This window comes from Fusarium redolens (assembly GCF_020744475.1).
Source record: "Fusarium redolens strain MPI-CAGE-AT-0023 chromosome Unknown BKA55scaffold_12, whole genome shotgun sequence".
NCBI classification, from domain to species: Eukaryota; Fungi; Ascomycota; class Sordariomycetes; order Hypocreales; family Nectriaceae; genus Fusarium; species Fusarium redolens.
This window is the reverse complement of record NW_025763675.1, coordinates 590,915-605,190: the sequence shown is the minus strand read 5'-3', so window position 1 is coordinate 605,190 and position 14,276 is coordinate 590,915. Positions and strand designations below refer to the sequence as shown.

The window sequence follows — 14,276 nt, the reverse complement described above, 5'->3', positions numbered from 1 at the left end:
AGCGCAGATGGATCTGTACAGCCGATCGTTTTATTTCCGGGTATGGCTGGTGAAATTCTGTGGCGTCGGTGTGGCTGATGGCGGGCTACCTTATCTCTTATCGGCTAAAAATTCAGAAAAAGTTGCGACTGCGACGGGCTATTTTCGCAACTTTGGCTACCTAAACTTTAGAAGTCTTTTCTTTTCACCCATTCAAATTCTTCACAGCCCGCGAATATGGCTAAGAAGAGAAAGGCATCAGGGCGCAACAATGCGCCATCAGGCCCCAAAGAACTTGATCCTTCGGACGCCCGCCTTGGACCTATCACTACCTATGAAGATGTTGCCGACTCAGAGGACGAATACTTCATAAACCGAGACCAAATACTGCTCGACGAAGAGCCAGACTCAAAACGTCGAAAGAAAGAAGATGATGATATCGAGCTGTCCGACGAAGAGGTTCTTGGATATGAGGACTCCGACTCGGAAGAGGAGGACGACCAGGATGATCAACCGCGCAAGAACAAGGGTTCAGCATCCAAAGATGCACTCTCAGACGACGAAGCTGGCCAGGAAGAGGAGGAGGGCGATTCAGGTTGGTGGGGATCCTCAAGAAACGACTACTATAATGCCGACAATATCGAGACTGAGGCCGATGCTCTCGAAGAAGAAGTGGAAGCCAAGCGTCTTCAGCAGAAGAAGCTTTCCAAGATGGCTGAGGAGGATTTCATTTTTGATGGTGACGAGTGGCTAGCCGAGGGCCAAGAAGATGGCGAGGGCGAAGAGACAATTACAGAAGTCCTAAAGGAAGTTGAGATTACCGACGACATGAGCCCCGAAGAGCGATATACAATTCTCAAGAACCGGTACCCCGAGTTCGAACCCCTTGTCAGGGAATTCCAGAACCTACAACCCACTTTGGTGGATTTGCAAAAATCAGCTCAGGGTCTCTCGGGCCAATCACTAGAAGCTGTCAAGTACTGGGTGGCCGGTTGTTACGTTGCTGCTCTCGCAAGCTATTTTGCCATCCTGACATCTCCAGCAAGAGATAACGCAAAGGTGCAGAAGACTATTGATCCTGCTGAGCTACGAGATCACGAGGTCATGGAGACCTTGATGAATTGTCGTGAGGCATGGCAAAAGGTCAAGGATCTCAAGTCAACCAAGAGTTTCGATGAAGACGTTATTTCAGATATCGACGATGATGCATTGATGCAGGGTGTTGAGAACCTCGAGGCCGAGGTGAAGAAAACAAAGAAGAGCAAGAAGTCATCGAAGCAAGAAAAGGCTGCTGCTGAGAAACTGGCGCGAAAGTTGGAGAAGGTCAAGGCTGGAGAAGCTGCTGTCGCCGATCTCTACGATCTACCTCTTCCTGGCAAGAAATCCAAGAAGTCCAAGAAGGCTGTTGCTATCGAACAAGACGACGACAACTCCGACTTTGGTGAAGAGGACGTTCTTGATGAGCGAACCGCAGCTGAGAAGGCCGCCCGCAAGAAGAGCCTCAAGTTCTACACCTCTCAAATCGTACAGAAGGCGAACAAGCGTGCTGGTGCTGGAAGGGATGCCGGTGGCGACATGGATATTCCTCACCGCGAACGTCTTCGAGACCGTGCAGCGCGCCTTAACGCTGAGGCTGAGCGACGTGGACAGAAGAACTCCAAGCTAGGGGCAGACCTCGACGACAACAGTGACGATGAGGACACCACAACGGCCAAGACTGTTCGTGACAATGAGGACGAGTACTACGATATGGTGGCGCAAAAATCAAAGAAGAACAAGGAGGACAAGGCCGCCCGCTACGCAGCATACGCTGCTGCCAGCAAGGCAGATCGAGTGGTCGAGAAGGAGGAGCTTGGCGAGGATGGCAAGCGTAAGATCACATATGCTATCGAGAAAAACAAGGGTCTGGCGCCCAAGCGAAGCAAGGATGTCAGGAACCCCAGAGTCAAGAAGCGCAAGCAGTACGAGGCGAAGCAGAAGAAGTTGAAGAGCATGAAGCCTGTTTGGCAAGGCGGCGAGCCCAAGGGAGGATACCAAGGAGAGCTGTCAGGTATCAACACAGCTGTTGTCAAGAGCACAAGACTATAGATTTAAATTCATTAAGGACTTGGTTAATAGCGTCATCAAAGAATTTACCCAATCTTGTGAATATTCATCTGCCTGAGTACCGCATTGTTCATGTAAGTCCCCTGATTGTCAGTTTATGGCGGGTCGACCCTTGTATGGCGGGGCCAAACTCCACGTTGCTTGAACAGCTTCCCTTAAGCAAACCTACAACCTTCCAACGTCTCTCCTTAACTTTCAAACGACCCTACCGAAATTAGTGCGACAAACTTTCGAGCCGATGCCTATCAACAGGTAACACCAAGACTATACGATTTATCGCTCGTGCGCAACAATGGCCGATATCGACACTTCAAAGCTCACCTCATCCGCCCAGATCTTCTCCCCGAATAATACCCTTCCTCAGATCCGAGCTATTCACAAAAGCCTCCATGTCGCAATCGAAGAAAAGTCTACCCGCCTGCGCACTCAGGTCGGAAGTTCTTATCGCGATCTTCTCGGTACGGCGGACACTATCGTGCACATGCGCGATGACAATGATGTCGTTCAAGAGCTTCTAGGCAAGATGGGTGGCCGATGCGGTAGAGCTGTGATCAGTGCCAAGGCTACGGGTCTCGCGAATTTTGTCGCGAAGGAGAACAAGTCCGCTACTTCTATCGCGGCACGGTTAAGGCTACTCGATGCTTGTGTCCTGGTTGTTGGGCGAATACTCAAGGGTAGTGGTGGACTGGGCGACAATGTCAAGAAGGGAGACAGATTGGTACTTTCTACAAAGGTCCTTGTTCTGAGTCGACTCTTGATAAAGAGTCTCTCGGACGATGCGACTGACACTAGCAGTCGCCGAGCCATCGAAACCGCCAGAACATCCGTTAGCAAGCTACGACGAAGGTTGCTCAGAAATGTCGAGAAAGTCTTTGAGAGGGCTGGCGATGAGACGGAGAGGGAAGACGTGCAAAAGGCACTATGTGCATACAGCTTGGCAACAAGCTGTGGAGCAAGAGACGTCCTCCGTCATTTTCTCCATGTGAGAGCAGAGGCTATGGGACTAGCATTTGAGGTGGAAGAGAATAATCGCAAGAGGAGTACTGACGACGTTGTTCAAAGTTTGAGGCTCTATTCGAGAACCCTTCTTGATGTTCAAGCTTTGGTACCAGGCAGGTTGTCATTAGCGCTATCTGGGCTCAAGAGCCACCCTCTCCTAGCTGACCCCGGGCTCAAGCAGCTTGAAGGGTTGCGGTTAGACATCTATGAACGCTGGTGTGACGAAGAAATCCAATACTTCACACCTTTCGTCCGACATGACGACCTGGATGGAAGCCAAGCTCGTGAAATGCTAGCTGCATGGTCCGAGAAGGGATCTGAGGTTCTCCTCGACGGACTGAAGAAAACGCTGAACACAATGTCCGAATTCAAGTTGATTATGGAACTTCGAACAAGTGTTTTGGAACTTTGGATTAGAGACGGTGGGAAGGCTCGAGGTATCGATCCATCAGAACTGCAGGATTCTCTCCGCGAAGCTATCAACTCACGTATGCTCGAAGTCCTCGATACAAAGGTCAGCAAACTTCGCTTAGTTGGGTCAGAGGTCTCTGCAGCCCTAGGACGATGGAAGGATGGTATCACCGATGAACATGTGAGCATCTGGAACGAAGAAGGTTACGATGAGGCTCTCGCAGGTGGCGCTGCCCCATTTGTGCAAGAGGTCGTGTCTCGATTTTATGGACGAAATGATGCTGTTTCCAAAGCAGCGCACTCTTACAAATCGTGGTATCATGTCATCGATGATGTCAAGGAAGTTGTTGAGCAACTGAGACGGCAACGCTGGGACAATGATTACGACGAGATCGAGGATGAGGAGACGATTGAAGCTCGACAGAAACTTCTAAGCAAGGATGATCCGCAGATGCTACAAGAGAGGCTGGATGCCACGCTAGACAAGTCTTTCAAAGAGCTTGAAGATCAAATCCAAAGACTTTGGGATGAGCGGGTCGAGTCACCGCGCAACGGTAAAGTAGCCATGTACTTCCTCCGTGTTTTACGAGATATCCGACACCAGCTGCCAGAGCGCCCTTCCATCAAGAGCTTTGGCCTGAAGGTTGTCCCTTCAATGCACGAGAAGGTGGCTGTGGCAGTTTCAAAGCCTACGCTGGAAGAGTTCTCCACACAAGGACTTTCACAGCGGGTTGTGGTGGGTCGACCACTTTGGGGTGGAGAGCCAGCGCTACCTAATCAACCCTCGCCAGAGATTTTCCAGTTCCTACGATCGCTATCACTGTCTATGTCGGACGAGGGGGTTGATCTCTGGACCAAGGCGGGTGTATCTGTGTTGAAGAAGCACCTGACTGAGCAACTATGCAAAATGTGGGAGGCAGCAGTGGTGGAGAACTCATTCGAAGACAAGGAAGACCTCAAAGATGAGAAGTCAAAGGAGGTAGATGCAAAGGAGGAGAAGGACGATGGTGATACGGAGGATGAGAATGCAGAGGAGACCGATGAAAAGAAGGCCAATGCCGAGGAGTTACCAAAGCCTGAAGATGATACCGAAGAGAAGAAACCCGGTCTCAGCCCCGAGCAGAAGACGGATCTCTTCACACAATGGCTCTTTGATATTGCCCTCTTGCGGCGTTGCATTGGCAACACAGAGCCACCAAGCAGCTCGTTCCAGAACCTCGAGGACAATGTTTACCAACACTCCAAGTTGGACGAGGCAGCAAAGCAACGGATCTCAAAGTCAGCCAACGACTTCTGGCAACGAGTCAGTTTACTGTTTGGTCTGCTAGCATAGGGAACAAGCGATACTTGACAATAGAATCGAAGACTATTAATAGCCCACTAATTGTGACGCTCCTGCTGAAGACACTATCGATTCACCTGTGCTCTTCACACCGAACATAGTATGTATGGCAGTGCTAGCGCCTTGTTCATAGGGCATCATGACATGTTCGCCTATCACATACGACCACAGCTCGTAGAGAACACGGGGTCCCGTCCGCTCCCCCTTAGTTAAGCTGCGAAGCGCTGGATTAGTAGTTGGGTCGGTGACGACCAGCGAATCCCCAGTGTTGTATGTATTTGATCTACCTTTCAGGTTCCTTTTTGTTCCACGTTTATGCGGTTCTTGTAATATTCTGAAGGGCATCGTAGGTTGCTTGGCTTGGCGGCGTGCCATGTGAGTGAGGGGCAAGAAAAGACACACAAACGAAAAGTGAGAGCATGTTCATGATAGGTCCTTATTACTTCATGGTTTCTTCTCCAGTATAGATAATATAGCTGTAAACCATCACAGCTTGTGTCGCTTCGCCCCGCTCGCAAGCTTTGCAAACTCCTCCTGAGGAACACCCGTCATAAACCTCTCCAACCCAGCAAAGACCTCATGGACATTCTGTGTATGCAGAATATCCAGCTCAGGCTTCCTGATCAGCTTCTTGATTCCAATCAAGCTGTCTCCAATGAGATGGTCTCCCAGTCTCTCGTCAACCTCATGCAACACTCTAGCCCTGAACTTGACATCATCGCCCTCGTCAAATATGGCATTAACAAATCCACAGCGTTCAAGGTCCTGAGATCCAATGCGGCGACTCATGAGCAATGCTTCGTTCGCTCGTGCAGGTCCGAGACGTAGTGCCAGTGCTCGTGATGCACCGCCCTCAGCGACAAGACCAATGGATGAGAAAGGTGTGAGGAGGAAAGTTGACGGCGCGCAGTAAATGAAATCAGCAAATGCAATGAGTGCAGCTGTAAGGCCTACGACAGGGCCGTTGAGACCAACGACGAGGACCTTGGGATGAGTTGCAAAGGCATGAGTAATGTTCAAGTTTTGAGCGACAAAGCCCTGTAAGACTTGCTTATGGACTGCTTTTCCGTCTCCAGCTAACTCTCGAGATACTCCCACGTCAGCTCCTCTGCGAACGGTCAGCTATGTCCATACTTAATATTGGTTGTCCAGCATTTCGGAGACACAATAAACTATGTGGATGGATAGGATCTATATGGGGTTCTCACGCTGAAAAGTATCGACCCTTTGCCAAAATCACTGTGATGAAAACCTCGTCATGAGTAGCAATCTCTCGCATCTTCTGAGCGAGGTCATAGTATTGTGCTGCGTTGAAGGCGTTGAGCTTTCGTTCATTACAAATAGTCAAAACGGCTACACGGCCACGATACTCGAGTTGAAGAGTAGATTCTTCCGCCATATTGGAATAGGTAGTATAAAGGATAAGATGGAGGATATTTGAAACGAGAAGATCAGATGAATGGAGGAGAAGAGACTCGTATGTTGAATGATAAAGAGGATAACCAGAAGAAGTTGACTTCTTATTCTCCCCAACCTAGGGTAATTTACTTACATGGGTGTTGATGATTACCCCGGATCTTGTCTCCCCACTCGGTTGGCGTACCGAGATGCCTCGGCATGGGAGGCGGAGATGTTGCCAGAGCCAAGTCTGCAGGGAGATCGATCACTATAGAACCACTATTTGGTTGATTGTTGACCGTGCATGGGATGATGAATAGATTGATACCCGAGTTGCATGATGCTGGAGTTATTGTACAGAATTTATTAAGCTCTAAACATAGGTACGTTATATTAGTTGTGTGCAACTGAAGTGAACTAAGAGCATCTTGTTGAAATATCAAGGACCAATCACGAACCAACCACGAGGGTCTCGATTAAAGAAGTATATATAATGTGTATGAATAATTCGAGCTACTATCTTGGTAGGCATTGAATTACTGAAGCCCAGGGTACATTGCCATCCCCGGTCCATCCGCAAAACTCCTTTGCCGAAAGATTCAGCATGCAATTTCTTTTCAATCATCACAATAATCACCCGCTCACACCGTCACCTTAAACATTCTTCCTCACAATGACTGACGCCTCATGAACGCGATTCTTATCGGCGTTTCGGGGCAAATTGCCTCTGCTTGGGGAAGTTCAAAGGCAGCGTTAGACGGGCTACGCTAACCGTTTGTTTCGTATCCTTGTTTGTAACGTGCTTCACACGACCGCCAATCTCCTGGAAATAGGCATTCATGGTCTTCTGGTCGATCTTCAGGTCGTCACGTAGGTTCTGTGTGTCAACTTCGAAGTTGTCGATGATGCTTGCGAAAACACAGCAATGTGTTATCAGCAGATCAACGTGGAACTTGCGCATCTCGCCACGGTCGGAAAACTTGCGGCGAATGCTCTCAATCACAGCCTCGGGTGCAGGAGCAAGAAACTCCCTAAGCTTCTCTCGAGGTGCGATAGTTCGGGTGCCACGGACCTTGCCAGGCTTGCTGTGGAGGTAGAAAAGCAGCACGAAGAAGAAGTAACGTAGTACACGCAGTCGATCCACGGCCTCCTCGTTGCCTGCCACACGGTTCACCCGAGCGGCAACAAAGCGTGACGGCACCTGAATGCTCTCCTTGTGTTGCACCTTCTCTTGCCATTCTCGAACGGGGACCAGCTTAAGGATGTCGGCTCCGATGATCTTCTTGGGATCGTAAACGTCTTGGATCTCGGTCGCTTCCATGTTGGCAATGGGCACAGGCTTGGCGGCATCTACAACCGCTTGTAACTCCTCTCTCGATGACATGGTCGATGTGACTTCTCCGACAGAGTTGAGCATAGCACGTGCTGCTGCGTCAATCTTGGCAGGCTCTTCCCCAGCCTTCTTTTGTGGTGCGATAGCGTTCAAGACGTTCTCTTGGATCGCCTTCTTGGCCTTCTTGGTACCAAATGTCTGGCCGAGGTCGGTCTTAAGCTGTAGCATTGTCTGTGCTTCGTTAGAATTTCGCCCCTCCAGAGTAGATTGATATAGACGTACCTGGCTGTTATCGCGCTGACCAGAATTAGCAGCGGCGCCCTGCCTTGCTCGTACTGAAGCCCGCATCGTCATCTTCTTTGCCTCGACGACCTCAAGTTTTCCTGTCTTGGGATCGTAGATTCCGAGGAAGTGATTTAAAGCTGGCTTTTTCCCTCTTGGCTCGTCCGATTTGACTGTGTAGTCCATAGATCGATGCGCATTCGAATGCAGCAGGAAATCTTTTTCGGCAGCCGATTCAGGCTGCTTACTTTTTGACTTGGCACCATTCTTGGGCGCATATGAGTGGAAGGGAATATTCTTTGGTACTTGGAATCCAACAGCCGTCGCTATTCGAGATCAGTCAATATCTGTCGCATCGCGCCCAAGCAGAGGTGTGGTGGTTGGTACCTATCACGGGAGGGCAGAACTTGGGTCTGAGGACGGAAGAGACGGTCGCTGATGAAGGAGGCGCATCAATAACGACCTTCTTCTTTGGCTTCGTAGACTCTCCGCTTCTCTTGCGCTTTTCGCTTCCCATGTTGGATGGTCGATTATCGATTTCGTATGTAGTCTTGAGTACTATTGATGCAGACAAGGTCTTAGAATTTTTTTGACTTTCTGCGGCAGAAAGAGAGCGTCCGCCGTTTAGCCGGCCGGACAAGGAAGGCGGTAAGAGGCGAGAACGTACATTGAGATCTGTTGAAGAATTGAGTTGAGAATCTAATATACAAGAGCCGCGTGGAAGAGTTTCTGAATCTCGAATTTATATACTGTTGTATGAAGCTCAATTGATGATTGATGTATTCTGCTGAGCTTCACTATCCCCAAATTTCCATATCTTCAACATTCCATCTCTGATGTGCTGTAACCCATCTATTGGCAGCTCCGCATCGAGGTGACGTCGTTCCACCTGAGAGCTGAATGCGACAGAGCGTCGCGCACAACACATCGTCAGTTTTAATATTGAGAAACGGCGAAATTAAGCGCATTGAAAGAATTGATATCACAATATCATGAAGCAATTAGGCCCGAGACTGAAGCGCATGAGTTCGGTAACAATTAGCGCGGTACAGGGGTAGCTCAATCTCCTAGAGCTAACTGGTGTCACGAGGCCACAATCACAAATCACACAAATTGTCAGAGTAATACTCTGTATTTCTTTGTCTTAGAACTGCCAATCAAGTTCTGAATGCATCGTCTTTTACGAGCATGACTGATGGTCTTTGATCCTAACACCGCCTGGTTCCCGACCGTCCAATTGTCATAATCCCCATCCCCATAATGTTCATTGTGCCCAACAGCCGCTCAAGTGCGGGGTTCTACCACCGTGACGTAGTTCCCAAAGTCAAATCCCAGCTCAGTACATTGCGGGACATCCCAGAGGCGCCAGAGTAGTGTTCGCAGCTTCGGCCAGAGTATCGTTGTGCGTGTGAAGTCGTAACATCATGAAAGATGAGTCAAGTCAGGTTGAGGTACGAGGTGTTTATTTGCTTTGAAAAATGGTTAGCTGTTGTAAACATATCGACGACAGCGATGCAACTTACGATCGAGCCCTCATCTTTCTTCTCTTGCGCTTGAGGCGGCGAACCCGCTTCTTCCTCCATTTGGCTCTCATCTTGATCGACGATGCTATTGCAAGACGTTAGCAACTGTGGTGCGCATGCGAAATGTCGTCACAAGACAAATAGCTTGCGGTGGCAAGAGCTCAAGCTCAATGCCTGCAAGCTACAAGCTATAGGCCAGGGTCGGGTCGCGTAAACTTACTCTTTCGTGGATGAGAATCGTGTTGGGATAAGGAACAACTTCTGAAGCTTCACGGGCAGATTTCCGACTAAAGAAGGCCATTCATAGGGTACAGCCCTAAGCTCGGCGTAAGTGGATCAGCCTCACTCCCAGTGTTAAAGCAGCAAACACACCACAGTATTAGGTGCCCTCATGGGTGGTCGCTCGGGGGGAAAAATAAACGAATCCCCTCACAGGGCCTGATCCAACCCCCCGCCAAAACTTGGGTGGGCGACGAGAGGGGTGCCAATTGAGTGGGGCACTGTCTTGCGCATACAGTGCTGGGCCGTGATGATTGAAGCAGAAAGGAAGGAAGGAGGGAAGGAACGGCTGATTGTCCAAGTGTGACAATGGAAATTGGCACCGACGAGAAAATTAACCACCTTAATTGAATGATTTCTACTTAACCACTATCGCCATCTAAACTCACGAATCTGTGATCTTGCTACACCAATCTTACTCAGTCTACTAATACAGCAAAGCACTTACACGTACGAGCAGATGAACCAGATTCAAAACCTATGACCCTCAAGATGGATGAGGATACAACTCGCGCGTCGCAGGAAAACCCAGCCGCATATCTCCATCTGGTAGACACTAGAAGCGACCACCAATCTCAGCGTACGCTCTTCCTACCCTCAAGATCCCATATGGTCTCCACCTCTTCTGGTTCCTTCTAACCCGCTTCTCAGAAGTGTTTCCAGTGTGGGAGCGAGAAATCTTCAGGATTGGGCGAGACCCTCGTTCAAAGTGAGTAGATCTCTACATGAAAAGCATGTCACACAAGCTCACACATGCAGCACGTTGGCTGTTGATAATGACCTCGACGTTGCAGTTTCTCGAAACCACTGCGAAGTCTATGTTGTGGTGTATGAGCCAACAATCAACCATGTCTATGTGCGGGACCGAAAGTCTTCAAATGGTACCTTTGTCAATGGCCAACTCATTGGTTCTGGTCCGGATATAAGCCCTGGCTACCTACTACAGAACGGCGATGTGATCGAAATTCGACCCTACTAGAAGTTGACAGTCGTCCAAGATCAGCCACCCCCTCGCCATGAGTTAACATCCTTACAACTAGAAGAATGCAAGGTATGCTGAATGATCTCCATTACCAATTGGAGCCTGAAGCTGACTGCCCTAGCTGTTTGCAAGCAAGTATCGCGTCAGTGACCATTGTCTTGGCCAAGGAGCGGAAGCAGTCGTCTGCCTCGCAAACGACGTCCAGACGAAGAAGCAGTTGGTTTGCAAGTTGATTAATCTCGACAAGATTCAAGGAAAGAATTCTCAGGAGGACATCCGCCGCAAGTTTCAGGAAGCCGACATCTTGCGCCAGCTGCGACATGTAAGTCGACTCGCCCTTTCGATCGCGAGTCTTGCTAACTTGAAATAGCCTAACATTCTCCCTTACGTGGATGCTATCTCGTCACCACACTCACTGTAAGTGAATCTATTTGTTTATGAAAACAGGAACTGACGGTTCTAGCTACACCTTTACAGACCTTGCATCGGGTGGTGATCTCATGTCATTCATCCTACGCCATGGCACTGTCAAGGAACTAGACTCACGGATCATCATACGCCAAGTTGTCCGTGGTCTTGGCTATCTCCATGAGAAAGACATCGTCCACCGTGATCTCAAACCAGAGAATATCCTCTTGGCGTACTCGCCCAAGATTGCGTACCATCGAGTCATGCTTTCAGACTTTGGCAATTCTGCCGTGCCTCGACGCAGCAGAATGATCACAAACGCTGGGACACCAGGATACCAAGCACCGTATGCCACCTAGATTGGATTCAAGCCACTTGCTAATGAAAATCATAGGGAGTTCGCAGCGGGTGGGCAAGCTCATACTGCAGCTGTCGACATCTGGTCCTTAGGTGTTGTTGCACTGCTCCTCCTCGCATCTGATAACCACGACACAGAGCTCAACAAGATGGACCAAGGAGATATCATCGAATATCTCACGAAACTGTTCAATAGCTTACAGACACAACCCTCTTCTGAAGGGATTGACTTCGTCTGGAACTGTCTGAAAGTTGACCCATTGCAGAGAATCAATGCATATGGTGCGAAAACGCATACATGGCTTTGTTCCCCGAAGAAGAATCGGGAACTGTTCAAACGAATGGACTCTAGAATACTGTCTTCTTGGAAACCTCAAAACAAGCTCAAACCGATGCCTTGGGTGTTGCCTGATCTTGCACCGAGCAACCCACCAACACCCACAAGAAGCCCAGGCTCATCAATCAGCCAATATTTCACTACGACACCCACGCGGCTTGAAAATACGGCCATACAGTCTAAAGACCGCGTTCTAGAGGTAGTTGCAGAATCTGACCCAGGAACTGCCACTGGTAAGACTACCTCATCTTTCTCGGTGCAACCGCGACCATCCAGTACTCTAAGAGAGTTTGCGACAAATCCCAAGAAGTCCCAACCTCCTTGGCAAGGGTTTCGTAAGCCTAACGATTTAGCGAATACTGAATTCCCATCAAAACGCAGAAGAGTTCCAAGAACCAGGACTCATGATACTGCGAATCTTCCCCTCCCCGGGCTAGAGAGGCATTTAAGATCGCCCACCAATCCTCGCTATAGGCAAAACGTTCTTTCGGCTCTCGAGAGGACGAAATCGAAATTCCTCACAGATGGCATCTCTCCTGTTCCGAGAACTCCTCTCGATGCTCTTACTACCAATGCCTTGGTACCGCCATCAAGCCCTAAGAAACGGAAGAGCAAGTATGATGTGAGGCTAAAGGAATCGGTTGGGGCCAATATGCGACACCCACCTCAGCTCACATTCCGCTGAAGATGGTTAGGAAATGGGGAAAAATCAAGGGATATATTTAGGTCTGTGGAGTTCCTTTGGTGCTTCACTTCTTTCTTTTTACCCGAATTTCATGGGAAAGGAAACACCGCAAAGCACGTATGTAATCACTCAAGTGCCATCAACTACATAACTGTGGCAGACGAGGTTCATATGTTTGGGTGGATGGGATTGCGGATTCTGACTGGGAACTTGCCTAGGCCCACAGATGGCTTTGGCTCTTTTGATTGATGATGATGGGGAAAACTGACATGGGATAAATGGGGATATTTACAAGGAATAAATGCATGCAGGTTACCCCTTTTCGCCTACCATCTACTTATCTTCCTTTTGGCGGATCCTTTCAAGAAGTCTTGCCATTTCTTAGGCATCTCATCTTCGCCACTCTTATTGCTTGAGTTATCGCCGACCCCAGGCCATACTGGCAGGGCCTGGATGCCTTCAACTTTGCCCTTATTCACCAGCCTCTCCAACCACTCTATTTCCACCTGTTCAATGTCACCGGTTTTTTGACCCCTAGCAAACCACCAACACAATGCAACAGGATAAGTCAAGTCCTTGACTAAACAGGGGTCTCCATGACGTCTGCATCGCTCGCAGGCGGGTGAATAGTTCATGCTTCGTGAGCACCGTCTCCCTTTGACTTTGCACTGAAGACAATCGAACATCTCCACATTCGCTACGGGAATGTGAGGACCTAAGTGGCAAAAGGCGTTGACGAGGTTCACTGGGAATCCTTCCACGTACTTAGGAGGCTCTCCCTGCTCGTGCGCGAGCGCGAACTTGAAGAGTTGAAGCCTCTGGATGCGGTCCTGAAGAGTTCCCACCCGCTTTCTGTGATCCTCTTGTGCTTCTCCTATTGCACGCCTGAGACCAGGGCCTTTTTCTTCTTTATCAATCATGTCATCGATGAAAGCTTCGATATCTTCCTTGGAAGGAATTTCGTCATCATCTTCGTCTTCGTCCCATTCTTCTTCCGATATCTCTTCCTCCTCCTCCAATTCTTCTTCAAGCTTCTCCTTCTTCCGTGCTTCTCGGGCAGCAACGTATCCGGCCTCAATCTCTGCGTCTCTACGAGCAAGCGCTTCTTGACGGAGCCTCTCTGATCGCTGATGAAAAACGGACGAGACGGTCGATAGCAAGTCAGGTGGAGCAGCTGGTGGTGCATTAGGGTCGAGCTCCCGAATGATATCGGATAGAACCGAATAGGGAGAATAGCAGTTATCAGTCATGGCTGTCTCAATATGTCAAGTAAATCTGAAGTTAAAGAAAATGGTTCGTGCTGTTCTGACTGCGCTCATGCTGTATATATACCAACCCTGACGGCCAACAACTGTGCAGCGGTAAAACGAAGAACGAGAAGCGCTGTACTGCAGCTTCTTGTCCCTGAACGAACAGAGGCTTTGTGAGAACACTACGTGGCATTGAATGAACAAAGCCATTGGACCGAACAACTCAGGTCCCTACAAAGAAACGAGTCGGATTACTACTGCCAGTTCCCGCAGATAAGCCTCACTAAAGATGGACAAAGAAATGCAAATCCAGGGTTCAGTATGGAAGACCTGGGTATTGTTACTGATTCTCATTTTTACCGTTTTCCCTGGGTTCGATATCTCCTCACTCCCGAATAACATGGTATGTCTGAAAGCTTCCCACTCGCAACCTATAATGACTGGCCCTCATGGCGGCCCCAATACACATAAGCACAAATGCCTCCTCTTATCATCGACCTGAAAAACTGCTATAGCTCCAGGTCCCTGGGCGTAGCGAGCCCCAAATCCAAGATGCAGAGGTGGTCCTCTGGAAATAGCAATAAAAGAATACTGTAGAAGAAAGT

At 49.1% G+C, this 14,276-nt stretch overlaps 6 protein-coding genes across 6 annotated transcripts; 3 read left to right on the top strand and 3 right to left on the bottom strand.

Moving 5' to 3' along the window:
* Positions 1–94: 94 nt before the first annotated feature.
* BKA55DRAFT_574696 (Sas10 C-terminal domain-containing protein) lies at positions 95–2,134 on the top strand. The gene has a single exon (XM_046193324.1). It carries the CDS (start codon positions 217–219, stop codon positions 2,065–2,067), a length of 1,851 nt encoding a protein of 616 aa, XP_046046902.1. The 5' UTR covers positions 95–216; the 3' UTR covers positions 2,068–2,134.
* Positions 2,135–2,243: 109 nt separating this feature from the next.
* BKA55DRAFT_740258 (uncharacterized protein) lies at positions 2,244–4,952 on the top strand. Its single transcript, XM_046201441.1, has one exon. The coding sequence runs from the start codon at positions 2,378–2,380 to the stop codon at positions 4,826–4,828; it is 2,451 nt and encodes an 816-aa protein (XP_046046901.1). The 5' UTR covers positions 2,244–2,377; the 3' UTR covers positions 4,829–4,952.
* Positions 4,953–5,323: 371 nt separating this feature from the next.
* BKA55DRAFT_516785 (ClpP/crotonase-like domain-containing protein) lies at positions 5,324–6,236 on the bottom strand (the record flags this gene model as incomplete). The annotated part of the gene is made up of 2 exons (XM_046188118.1): positions 5,324–5,945; positions 6,046–6,236. 2 exons carry the CDS (start codon positions 6,234–6,236, stop codon positions 5,324–5,326), a joined length of 813 nt encoding a protein of 270 aa, XP_046046900.1.
* Positions 6,237–6,935: 699 nt separating this feature from the next.
* BKA55DRAFT_692570 (RNA polymerase I associated factor, A49-like protein) lies at positions 6,936–8,367 on the bottom strand (the record flags this gene model as incomplete). The annotated part of the gene is made up of 3 exons (XM_046199797.1): positions 6,936–7,799; positions 7,851–8,176; positions 8,238–8,367. 3 exons carry the CDS (start codon positions 8,365–8,367, stop codon positions 6,936–6,938), a joined length of 1,320 nt encoding a protein of 439 aa, XP_046046899.1.
* Positions 8,368–10,144: 1,777 nt separating this feature from the next.
* Positions 10,145–12,421, top strand: BKA55DRAFT_517064 (kinase-like domain-containing protein; the record flags this gene model as incomplete). The annotated part of the gene is made up of 7 exons (XM_046188147.1): positions 10,145–10,232; positions 10,316–10,361; positions 10,412–10,607; positions 10,756–10,956; positions 11,005–11,051; positions 11,098–11,388; positions 11,437–12,421. 7 exons carry the CDS (start codon positions 10,145–10,147, stop codon positions 12,419–12,421), a joined length of 1,854 nt encoding a protein of 617 aa, XP_046046898.1.
* A 326-nt stretch (positions 12,422–12,747) lies between these two features.
* Positions 12,748–13,671, bottom strand: BKA55DRAFT_595842 (uncharacterized protein; the record flags this gene model as incomplete). The annotated part of the gene is made up of 2 exons (XM_046195862.1): positions 12,748–12,955; positions 13,187–13,671. The coding sequence occupies 2 exons, from the start codon at positions 13,669–13,671 to the stop codon at positions 12,748–12,750; spliced, it is 693 nt and encodes a 230-aa protein (XP_046046897.1).
* Between the last annotated feature and the right edge of the window lie 605 nt (positions 13,672–14,276).